Source organism: Chenopodium album, chromosome 11, assembly GCF_948465745.1.
Source record: "Chenopodium album chromosome 11, dcCheAlbu1.1, whole genome shotgun sequence".
NCBI classification, from domain to species: domain Eukaryota; kingdom Viridiplantae; phylum Streptophyta; class Magnoliopsida; order Caryophyllales; family Amaranthaceae; genus Chenopodium; species Chenopodium album.
In genome coordinates, this window is record NC_137844.1 from 40,632,992 (window position 1) to 40,646,128 (window position 13,137).

The window sequence follows — 13,137 nt, forward strand, 5'->3', positions numbered from 1 at the left end:
CCAACATTTTAAACAAAATGTCATTATTGCCCTTATTAACCCTAACCCATCTTTCTCCACTTTCTTTTTCTATCTCATCAACCACCCCCAAAATCCCCACACACAACCACAACCGTCACCACAGCATAGGCAACCGACATACCAGAAGGCAACGGTTATGTGGTGGCGGCACGAGCAGATGTCGGTGTTGGGTTGTTGAAGGTGACGACATGGTTGGAAATCCGGGGAAGGAGGTAAGTTTAACGATTAGTTTTTTGTTATGAATTTCAGGTTTTTTTTTTTTTTTTTTTAATTCCAATGGCTGGTAATTGTCGCTTAAAATCGGTTGACCATCACCAGTAACCAACGGTCAAAACCGTCTAATCGAAATAGCCAATCGGTTTAAACCGCCGGTAGCCGGTGGCGGTCCACCGATTTTGACCGTCGGTTACCGACCAGTTTTTTTTTGTTTTAAAATACTTATTCTAATTAATTGTTATTATTATTAGAGAATAATTATAATTAATTTTTAATTTTATTATTCTTAGATAATAATTATAATTAACTTTATTATTATTAGATGACTATTATAATTAATTGTTATTATTTTTGGCAGACTGGTGTAGATGGTGGTGGTTGACGCGGTGGTTGTGGGTTGTAGTGGTCGACGTGGTAGCGTGGGTGGTATCGGTGGTGCGAACGGTGGTGGTTGATGTGGTTGTTTTAGAAGTGGTGGATGGAATAAAGTTAGAGAAAGAAAATGGGGAAAGATTTTAGTAAGGGCAATGTTGTCCCTTTGCTTGAAATGTTGGCCGTGCGATAAAATTTGCTAGCGATATTTAGCATACCTTTTTGAGGGATTTAGTATTAGAACTTATAAAACCGTGCAATTGCACGGGTTCTATACTAGTGAAAAAAAAGGATTTTTCACACAAATACCACTGAGTTTTAACAAAATTCATCAAATACCACCAACTTTTTTCAAATTCACCAAATACCACTGACTTTATACAAATTATCACAAAATGCCTAATTTCTTGACAGACGTTAGCCTGCCGTTTGTGTTAGTTTACTAAATTGTCTTTACTTCTTTAATGGCGCCATTTAAAGCATTGCCTCAACCAAAAAAGCACAGTACAGTTCGAAAAACTTGACCCTTGGCTTCATCTTCTCCATTATCGCACTTTCTGTTCTTCAACACACTTAAACCCTTAAAATTGATCAAAAACCTTCAATCTTTTGAAGATTTTAGGCATAGTTGGTGGAGAAAATTACTTTGGCGCTTCAGATTGAACCAGAATCGCAAGATCGCGTCGGTGGCCGGAGGTTTTTGTTGATTGTGACTGAAATTCCAACCAACTCAGGAAGCTGGGTATTCGGAGCTTATACAAGGTAAAATGTTGTTAATCGATCTTCATTTCGAGTTGTGATTATGTGGTTTTTTTTGCGAAATTGAGTTTGGGTTAGGGTTTTTTCAGAAAGTGTGTATTTGCATGTGATGGTGGGTATATTTCGCGAAATTGCTACTCCCTCCGTGTTTTTTTAAGTGTTACACTTACCAAATCCGACCGTGTTTTTATTAAATGTTACACTTCTTTTTTGGCAAAAAAGGTACAATAAAATATTATATCTTTCTCCTCTCATAGTCCCCACTCAAACTCACTACTACTTTTTTATTATATCTCTCCTTTCACATTGATTACTTTTCAATAAACTATTAACTTCATTGTTTTTCTTTTACAAGTTTTTAATACTCCAACAACCCCTCTTATCTCTTATTTTATTTAAGTCACTTAAATTGCCTAAAACTATGTGCCGGTTAAACTGTAACACTTAGACAAAACAAAACACGGAGGGAGTATAGTGTTAGTTTTGCTTTGCTGTGATTTAATGCGAATTGTTGTATGTGTTGATTTTGTTTCGTAGGATGAGTAAAGATTGTCCATTGATGCGGCTTCTCCCCTCCATTGTTGCGGCATTTGAGGTAATAATTTTTCTTTCCTTAATTATTGAATATTAATTTCACATTCTAGTGTTAATCGTTGATTTGATTGTCAGTGTAGTCAATTTAGGGTTCATTTTTGGTGGATTATTGAATAATAATTACTCGAAGAATTTAATGTGACTATTTGAGCCTTGTTTGATGATTGATCCAAATTTCGTTGCTAAAGTGTTGTTGTAGGGTTTGGTTTATAAAGTATAACCCTTTAATGTTTTAATGTTAGGATAAAATCATGAAATAAGCCCTGGTGATGAAACCCATTTCCCCAAGACCCCGAACACTCTTGTTTTCCTTAGTTGAGTTTGAGGAGGACGAGTTTAATTGGCATTGGTACTTAGATTAAGTATATATTTCTGTGCATGCTGAGTTCCAAGAGTTGTGTTGATTCGAGGTGAAGGTGTTTCAATTTTCGTAATTTGTGTTGGTATGACACCTCCTAAAAGTGATTTAATTGAAGCTAAATAGATGTATTGCAAAACAAAAGTATATCATTTATCTAAGTCACCTGCATTATTCATATTTGATTGCTGTAATGTCCATCCTCTCTTTAGTACAATTGCCACTAAAGTTATTGTATTCGTCTTAACCTTTAGAACAAAATTATATTATTGTCTTCCAATATTCCAAATTTTTTATACTAGATATGAAATTGATCTATTATATTTAGGTGAAGGTTCTTTGACTCTGAACAGATGCTATTGAAAGCTTGATGTCCTGATTCAAACAGCTGAAGTGAATATGTCTCGGAAGTGAAGGGACTTGTGTTGAACTTGAAATATTCTACACCGTCATAGTTGAGATAGAATGTTTTTTGGGGCTGGAAATAGGAGGTCTTGTGTAATTTTGTGGTTGAGAACTAGAATAAGTATAAAAAGAGAGGGCTATTGACTATTGTTAGGGATGAGATTGGAATTGAATGTAGGAAATAATGTAGCTTGAGGTGCTTGTTAGTTGTTATGCAAATCTATTTTCTCTTATGAATAAAACAAACAAATGTTAACTGGAAGGTTGGATGGAGAAAAGAGCTGACGAGCCACTAGGACTAATCTATCCACAATCACATTCCAAGTGGCAATCAAACGAGGGTATGAATGTGAGATGCCAGTGAAATGATATGCCGGACTAAGGCTAGGGCTGATATCATTCCCTCTTGGTTTAGTTCCATTAGTCACAGAATGGATAGCGAAGCAAATCACTAGCATCCATAACATCTTAGATAATTATAAGGAGGCTTTTGCTAAAACAACATCTTTGTGTAGTATTTCCTTTTCAACTTCATTGGAAACCTGTTGATCTGATAAGCTGACGTTAAGATACAATTCCCTAAAAATTAAACAACATGAAACTGAAAAAGAAGGGCTCTACAACTCTTCATGTTTTTCCTAGCCTTTTAGGAGATTGTTTATGCTTTTCATGTAACTACTCCAGTCTGTAGGCTTTATCTCATGTATAGTCCTCTTTTGAGCAAAAATTTTGCACCTTCATCAAGCGATTCTAGGGGGTTGTCTAACTCTAGCCAAAAACCAATTCTCAACTTTTTGAATAAAACCTTTTGCAGAAAGCATTTTCTTTAAGATTACACAAATGATTACATGTTAACCTTACTAAATCTGTTATTGGGAGGAATCTGTTAGAATCTATAATATAATTTAGCATGATTTGATTTTCAAACAAACAATTGAACAATCTCGATGCATGCGTGGAATGTATTACTCCTTTATGGAAAAGGTAATTTGTGTTTTTTAGCTTTTGGTTTAACATACCAAGAAAAATTTAAGGGGAAACCTGTAGTCTTCGTCAATAATCTCTTCTTTTATTCACAGATCACTATGAGAAATTCAGAGTTGCATGTTACTTGTAGAGTAGCTGTTAGGCTAGTCACACAACATTCAAGCTACCAACCTCTGTTTATATGTATATTTTTAAATGTTACACTTGCCTTAGTCTGCTAATTTTTTTTTAAAGTGTTACACTTCCAATTTTGATACATTAATACTTCCTCCGTTTCATAGTGTGAGTCTAGTTTAGAATCTTTTGACTATTAAAAATCAGAGGGATTCTTCTAAATTTTTCTTTATATATAAGAAAAACATAGTCATACGCAATCTAGTTTTATTTATCTTGGAAGTACATTATTAATATCTAATTTTTATAATTTTTGCTAGTGTGAGCAGTGTTTGAAAAAGTGCGCCTAAGGCGTGCCTATGAGGCGCAAGGCAATCAGGGAGGCGCACTTCAATCAAAATTTTTAAATGCCCATATAGTGCGCCTCACTTCAAAGAGGCGCACTAAGGCGCGCCTAGGCGCAGCATATTCCCTCTCTCTTTAGTGCGCCTTGAGCTTTTTTATACATTGAATGTGAGATTAAAGATATTTGCAGTTAAAGATTTGCATCGATAATGGGACTAACGTTAAGAAACGGAGAGAGTACCATTTAATATTTTATCTCTCTCAGTACATGGTCCCCACTTTTTTTTATTTAATTTATTTCTCTCCTTTCACATCCATACTTTACATTTTCTTATACCTCAAGGAACCCCATTCTTATTACTTATTACAATAAAGTCCATTAAACCTTAGGTGAAGCATGCAAGATGTACCAACCTAAGGTGTACTTGACGTTTCCTTCATCTTACACATTTTTTTTTAGGAACTTTTAAATAAAGTAGGGAGTAATAGCTTTTATTTCACTAATATTTACATAATTTTGCTTTAATCATCACTCTTAACATTTTGTACATTGTACTTCAGGGGCTAAAGAGTTTGAAGCCTATCCTGAAACTTCTGTATTCTTTGATATGTTCATCTTCAAGTTATGAAGTTTGTCAAGACACTTGTAACAACAGTGCTGCTGAAAATGGTCTCAATCTCAAACCTGAAAATATGATTACTCTCTCCAGTATCTTGTTTAAAGAACTTCATAAAAGGCTACTATCTAGCTCAGATTATGCATCCATGGATCAAGATGTTGGATTGGATGTAACGAAGTGTAATGGGAATGATTCAAGGGAAGAATTGCTTCTGCTTCTAAGATGCTGTGTTCTCTTGGTGAGGTTGCATCCATATGATCAAATGCTTACAGAGCAATTTAAGGCTGCTGTTGCTTTACTGCACAGATTGTCTTATCAAGGGATATTGACTGCAAAAACAAGAGGATCTATCGGGTTTAGTAAACTGAATACTTCTCAGAGTGCTTATGGTAGCTGCACAAAATCTTACTCTCCTGATCTCAAATCCAAATCATCTAACTTGTACATGCGTTTTTTACAACAAATGTTGGAGGTAAATATACAAAACTCTATGATATTCACAAAGCTGTATGAATTGCTAGCTAAGAAGTGGGTTTGTGAAATATGAGCATTTATAATTGATGTTGATTTAGGTGTTTAAGATAGCCAATACTTGTTGACTTTCAATATCTTGTGTTGTCATTCATCGCTTTCAATTTCAGGTTGTCTAAAATACAGAGTACTTTCTTTTGCTGAAAGTTTACTTTGCTGCTCTTACCACCATTAATAATCCTTCTAGTTATCACTCCTTACGCTTCTTTCTATCTGTCATGCTCATTACTTTTATGCATATTGGTGGATTTCATTAATATTAGTTTAAATTGCACTGATAATGTAAATTAACAATATATATTGTATGGATAGTATACTATAAAGTGGCAATTAATATTGAATTGGTGGTTTTAGAATACAAATTGGAAAATTAGACTAAAATGCCTTACAAAATGTTACAAAAGGGATTGATTAGAAGGGACAATTTCTCGGGCAGGAATTTGAAAAAGCTTTTTTTTTTTTTTTTTTTTTTTTTTTTTTTTTTTTTTTTTTTAATACTGTAGTCTGTAGACTGTTCTTGTTTGCTGAATGTATTAGATTACAATTTGTGGATTTTGACCATCATAAATTCTACCAATGAGGCTTTCTCTACGAGTCCTAAGCCTTTATAAAGGAAGAGGTGTTGATAGCACCTTAACATATTTGAGTTGATTTGACAAATTTGAAGTGCTTGATAAGGTGCATTGTAATAACTCAGTCTTCTGATTTTTAAACTGTTAATCATACCATAATTGTATTATCATAAGAACAATCTTCGTGTTATTCCTTATTTAGTTCCAATTTGGAGAACTTTGCCTTTCTGTAAAAAAATTAAATCATGCTTAACATTATGTTTCCATTCCTAAATTTCAAGCTGTCAACCCATACATTCTATTACTATGAAGTATGAATGACTCTGGATATTCCAGATTTTTTGTACAACAATCTATTTTCTGGTTTATGTGCATGCTTATGTTTTATGGAATAATATAAGTGTTCATCTAATTTCATGTACTTTATTTACCATGTAACATTGCTGGTTGGCCAAAGTTATTCTGTCAGAAACTATAATTTATATAAGATGTATGCCCTTTCAGTTTAAGTATACCTCATCATCAACTTGTTGTCCTTGATACTGCCACCCACTTCCCTATCTTACGGTAATGGGTGTTTGCAGCTTCACAGAATCTAAGATGGAGTTCTCTTTTCAGGTTTATTTGGATGAGATTTTTGCAGACAGACCATTCCGAGAGTGTATTGCAATCTCAGACTCTATTTCTTCCACCTGCCAAAATTTGGCTGTGTGGTCTTCTATAAATATTGAGAGTGTTCTTGAAATTAGTGCTGCTCATTTTCTTTTGTCATTTTCTGTAGAAGACGTCCTTCAAACTTTTATTGAAAGTCTAATTTGGACAGAAAAACCTTCTCTTTTTTCTCCTGAAGTGAGCTTGGCTGTGGCATCCTCATTAATTAATCACCCTGTCATGATGTCTGCTCCAATACCTCTCCTTTCACATCTAATATCTTTGGTGTCCGAAGTTATCGGCATATGGGTCAGTCCAGAGAAGGTGGTGCCAGAGTTTAGATGTGTGAATATATATCTATCTACGTTTAATGATTCAGTCAATTTGTACTGTGAACACATGTCTAAGTTGATGACTGGAAATAGCCCAGGGAGGATCGTCCAACGACATTTTGAGTCTCATTTCCACTCAGTGATCTATGATAAAATTAACTTCATGCTCGTTGATTTGGATAATGCATGGAGAGAGCGAAGCACCATGATGTTTAGCATGACAATATCTAGCGTGGCAATTGATGCCATATCTTACATAGAGACAAATATCTATATTGTTGATAAAACTTACAGAGATGATTTGCTCTCCTTTCTTAGCTCATTGATAGCAAGACTTATTTCAGTTGAAGTCGATGAACTTTTATTGCAAAAGTTCAAGGAAATGGCTATGCAAGATTTTTCCCTGCTTGCTTCAATATTAAAATTGATGAGTTGCTCTTTGTTGCAAGCTACTCGCTGCTGTAATGAGAATTTGAGTTGTTTAATATCATTATTAAAGAGAAAAGATGTACTTCCATGTCACAGCTCTCAAGCTGATCTGATGAGTTCCTTTGCACAGTACAATCTCCATTTACCAGTTCAAGTACAACAGTTCATAATTAATGCTTTGAAACCATATGTATCAGAAGACGAAGAATATGAGTTGTTTGTGCATTTTTCTAGCCTTTTATCATTAAGCATAGTGAGTGGATTGCACATATTGGTGTGTGGATGCTTATTTTTTATGCTGGTTCTCGTGAATGCTTTAGCCCTGAGATCATCATCAATTAAATCAGGAACAGAGTCACCTGCATGTGTGTTTTCACAGACCACTGTCATTAGCCCTGCTGAAATTACTCTTAAAACAGGTTTTTCTGATATATCTCGAAAGGTAAATGCATGTTGTTTCTATTAATTGTATTGCTAATATGTGTGTGTATGTATTTTGATCTCCTGAATAATGACAGCTTTGTGTACCACAGAAATCCAGCCTCAGAGTTGCATCAAACTTTCGAAGAGAAAGACGGAAATTGTTCAGGTATATGATCTATGACTTTGTGCCTATTTGAAAAGCTAAACATTTCACTGTTCTGTAATACTTCTGTATAATTTCCCGTAATGATTATGGTTTTACCTTTTGGCTATGAATGTTTGATGAGTTTTTTTGTTTTAAATCATATTTGTTCATAAACTTAATTTAGTAGGCAAAAGCCTATATTAACTAAAATAGTCAGGTCCAGGAATCTCTATTGGGGTGACATTATTAATATAGGGATTAGGGAGTATGTGGGGAAACTTATTTCATAATCACAAAATTGTCAACTCAATGGTCCATGGATGTCTTTTAACCATAAAATTAAAAGGCTATATGACCTTGAAAGGTGTTCCCTGCTTGCACCCTCCTTAAGCTAGATATATAACAGTTTCGGTTGTTTCTCTGTAATTAATCCCTTACACCACTCAATGGTTAAATGATCTCTACAATTAGCAGTTCTGAGCCCAAAGACCAAGTTGTAAACCTTAGCTCAATGTTTGGTGACTTCTCTTTGAATTAGATACTTAAAAGCTTGTGCAAAATAATGTTTTTCTTTCTTACACTGCTTTCATAAGATTAGAAAGATTATCGTATTCCTTCTACCCTCTTCTTCCTTGCTTGTTTTAGAGTTAGAGGGATGTTGATATTTTCTGCATTTCTGTTGTGATTACTATCACCTGTAAATCAAGAAGCAAGTGTAAAATACAGAAGTAAAAGCAATAGAAAGGATTGGCTATGTTCAAAGCCACAATTGTAAGTTTATACACCATTTTCTAATAATGGGAGGAGAAGTGAACATGTAGATGGTACATAGGATTTTAAAAGAGCACATCAATGTCTTGTATCTTTGCTCTCTTTTTTATCCCATTATTTGTAATTTAGTAATTCATTTCACACTGTTAATATTGATTTAATACCTTCTCAGATTAGTTATTTATCTTTCTCTTGTCAGGGACTTGTCAGATGAAGAAACTTGCAATGGGGAAAATTTCCTCAAGTGTTTGACAACGAATCCTAAAGATATTGCTGATTTATCTGATTTTATCGAGTGCAAGCCATGGAGAGACTACAATGCTCGTCTCTTCTCAAAATCTAGAATACAGTGCAGGAGATTGCAAGAATCTGCAAGGCGTTTGCGGCTGAAGAAGATGCAATTTCATAATTCTGTGAAACGTGGAGGCAAAAGGAAGTGTAAAGGAAAGTTGGTAAAAGTACAAAGTATTTAACAGTGAACGTATATAGGTGTGCGTATTTATGTATAAATTTTGGTGTACTGATTTACCAGGCAAACTCCTCTTATGGAAATATACCAGTTGATTCCAGAGCATAAGGTCAAAGTTATGTCCTGTGTGTACCTCAACATCATTATCACCAATTCATCATTGAGAATATTAGGACCGGCTTGCTAATCTAGTGGCGAAGCGATGTAGATAAACAACACTTCATCAAACGATATTTGTAATCCTAACTAAATCCTAGACAAATCTAGTGACAAGTTCAAAATCAATTGAAGGGGACTATATTAGCCTAAGATCAAGTGATCGAAATATCTAGGTTGAAGCCACTTTTGACTAGTGAGGATAATCAATGATTAGTCATACAACTTACTCTTGACTGAACATATTAGGAAGATCTTTCCTTCATGTTGAGAGGTAGCTAAGCTTAGAGCTATGTTCTTAGGCTTAGATATGACATAAGTTTAGAGAGATTTTGGACCCTACATTCACAAAATGTGATAAAATTAAGGTCATGGGCACCTTTTCTTTTTCTATTTTTTATTATTTTTTTTTTACATCAGATGGGCACCTTTTCTGTTTGATAATAATATTAGTCCTTTTAGTGTCTAACTGATATTGTAATCTTTCAAAGTCCACTAATTACTAAGCTTGATCGAATTTTGACTAGTGGACTAAGTATTCATCATTAAACTTACTACTCAGGTCAAGCTGTAAAATTAAGGTGTCTATTGTAAACAAATTTTTTCTTGGTTGAAGATTGAGTTTCATATGTAAGAATTGGATGGTTTGAGTTATTGTATTGGTACTGCGGCGGATTTCGCGGGCGATTGGTATTGTTCGTTGTTACTCGTATGATTGTACCCTTTCTTATATGATTATTGTTCCTCTAAGATGTATCCACAAGAACTTTAGAACGCAAGTCCAACTTTAATGCTAATTAGTTTTGTGCCCCATGCGATGTTCTGCTTGTTTATTGAATTTTAAGATAAAATATTTTATTTAAAATATGTATGTTATTTGAATATTCTACTCATGAAATACCGCTCATAAAGATGTGGGTGGTTAGAAAGAGTATGAGGTGGTAGTTTTTGAAAGTGATGCTAGCTAGTAGTATGGTTAGAGTAATTAGAAGAAATCAGTTTGGAGTTGCACCTATTTTCATATAACACTAAGGGAGCGTTTGGTATCAAATTAGTAAATGTAAGGGAATGGAAACAAATCAGGAGGGGAAAGGGTAATATATAATGTTACCCTTACTAATTGTTTGGTATTACTAAGGAAACGTAAACAATTATAACCAATCCCTTTTCTCTTGTTTGGCATAGATAACTTGGAAACAAATAGCTTTCCTTCTATTTTTTGTTGTCTTGGCTAACTTTTGCTATACATTATACAATGTAGAGCAACACTAATTTACCATAATATATATATATATATATATATATATATTTTGCTTTTTGAACCGATTACCATAATATAACATATGCTAGATACAGGCAAAGTCATATAAATTGTTGATTACAAAAGTTGAAATTCTAGTATCTCAAATAAAAAATAATAATAAAAAAAAAGCATTCAAAAACCATCCAAAACCTTGTTTCTTCATAACAACTTAGGACAACTTTCTACTTCTTCTTAAGAAGATCAATTGCATATTGTTTCTTCATATTAGTTGGTGCTTGATAGAAGATACGAAGCTTATGTTCTTCCGCCATGAGAATTGTAGCAACCTCTAAAGTTTCGAATGGAGAAATTCCATCTAACTTCATCACCTCATCCAAAACCTTGTTCACTTTTTCATCCATCCTTTGCTCTCTTTCTTCCGATTTAGACCATGCACTAGCCATAGTCCCAAGATTAACATTGATATTTTCAAATATCTTCCCAAAATTATTAGAAACATCATGGAGGGAGGCCACCAAATCATCATCATCATTCCTACACAAACTCTTCAAATCTACCTTGTTCTTTCCCTTTACCTTAGCCTCCTTTGCCTTTGTAGAACGTTTTCCGGATTGAGTAGTGGAATCACTTGTGAAAGAATGAATCGTAGAAGCCTTCACTTTTTCCATTTTTGAAGGAGTTGAATGATCATCCTCTATCTTCATGGGACGTTTTTCGGATTGACTTGTAGAAGAATAAGTGTCCGAATGAGTAGAATTCACATCATCTTCTTCATCACTCTCGCTATTCAATGGTTGCTTATCAATTTCTTGATCCATATCTTCTATAGCATCAACAAACGACTCACTTGCATCTCTGGTAGCTTTGTCTTTTGCATAAATTTCTGCTAGAGTGTCATAATGAACGAATGGAACTCCAAACAACCCCTTAGCTTTCTTATGAGTCTGCCGTATAAGAGAGAATACAACAAGATTAATTCACAAGGCAGAATTGTACTGAAAAAGACAGTAGTCTGTATGTGTTGCTAAGCTGCTCATCAGGTTAACATAAGCACCACAAGAATACAGAGGATTCCAGAAATACCAATCTAAAAAGCACAACAAAATATTAATTAATACTGTAAATCATAATGAATGTGCTTAAGTTATACTATAGTTTATTATGTAAGGTTAAGGTCATGTTAAGGGAATAAGGGATACTTGGATCATTAAATTGAATTGATGCAGAAACTAGAAAGAGGGCAGCCATTAGTGAAGAGCTTATTCTGTAGAGTTTTGCCATTATTTTTTTTATTTTTTTTTTTTTATTTTTTGACTTTTGAAGAAATAAAAATTCATCTAAGATCAGTATAATGTATGCATAAGATATGATATTATTATATGCTGTCAATTATTGTTTTTGGGTTTAATGGAGCTAGTAAAATTGAAGTCAACAGTTGTTAAACAAATTGGAAAAGAAAGTTTGGTCAGTCTAGAATATTGGCTAATAAATGCAACTTTCCACAGCAAAAGTTTTACATAGCTTGAGATATAATACTTAGAAAATTAGCCTAATACAAGTATTGTAACACCCCAATAATTCTCCCTTTTTCCAAACCACTTAATTTAAATAAAATAGTGGAGAACCATTGACATGTTACCGCCACGTGTTAAAACGTTAAGGCTTTATCAAATTATTGCAGCGGAAATCCAACTTAAATCTTAAAATAATATAATTTAGAAAACCAATAAGTCAAAGCTTACAAATTGGAACCATAAAGGCCCTTATTAAACCAAACTAATATTTAAAATCCCAAAACATAATTAAATAGTAAAACATAGATAAGTTCAACACAAAGAATGAATACTCTCAATCACACCAATCCCTTGACAATGCGTATGTCAAATCCCCGAACCTCACATCATCAAGCTAACCTGTGCAATACTGCTCCCCAATAATACAAGTGTAATAATTGGATCATCACAGGGTCATTGAAAGGCGAAGGTCATGATCAAAAGAAAACACACACAAAAGCACACAATCAGCAAAGCTGAGTACATATAAGCTACAACGTACAAAACCTAACATGCTCAATTAAAGTAAATAAATATACAAAACGAATTCATTAATCAAGACTCCACACTTAAACAATTCAATTGACTCAACATACTTAGTAACCAATTCCAGACACTTGACTCTTTATATTTAGTTTGATTAATTTAATTTGGAGTAAGCAATAGACGAGGTTGTCCAACCCACCAAATCATTTTGGTCCCAAATGACCATTTAAAATAAAAGTTTAGCGCAATGCAAGAATGGGCGCGACTCCATTCTCACAAAGTTAGTCTAGGATCCCATCTAACTTTCATTATAAAATAAAAATGTAAATACCAAAAGAGAAGAGGACATGTTGATCAAACAAGCCTCGAAAAGCCACGGGCTACCACCGTGTACCCCAACCCATAATTGTCAATACTCTAGAAGTGCACACTTTCCAGAGTTTTATTGCTCATCCTTGTTTCACTTTACGTGATTACAATTTTAATTAATAGTCGACTCATTCAAGTAGACCATACATAACAATCATATACCAATTCACTTTTAATCTTATTTAGGACAATGGT

The 13,137-nt window shown here is 34.0% G+C and overlaps 1 protein-coding gene across 1 annotated transcript; it reads left to right on the forward strand.

Moving 5' to 3' along the window:
• The first annotated feature begins 1,909 nt into the window (after positions 1–1,909).
• LOC145568882 (uncharacterized) lies at positions 1,910–9,209 on the forward strand. The gene is made up of 5 exons (XM_081628259.1): positions 1,910–1,963; positions 4,733–5,263; positions 6,513–7,748; positions 7,825–7,895; positions 8,845–9,209. The coding sequence occupies exons 1-5, from the start codon at positions 1,928–1,930 to the stop codon at positions 9,116–9,118; spliced, it is 2,148 nt and encodes a 715-aa protein (XP_081484385.1). The 5' UTR covers positions 1,910–1,927; the 3' UTR covers positions 9,119–9,209.
• The last annotated feature ends 3,928 nt before the right edge of the window (positions 9,210–13,137 follow it).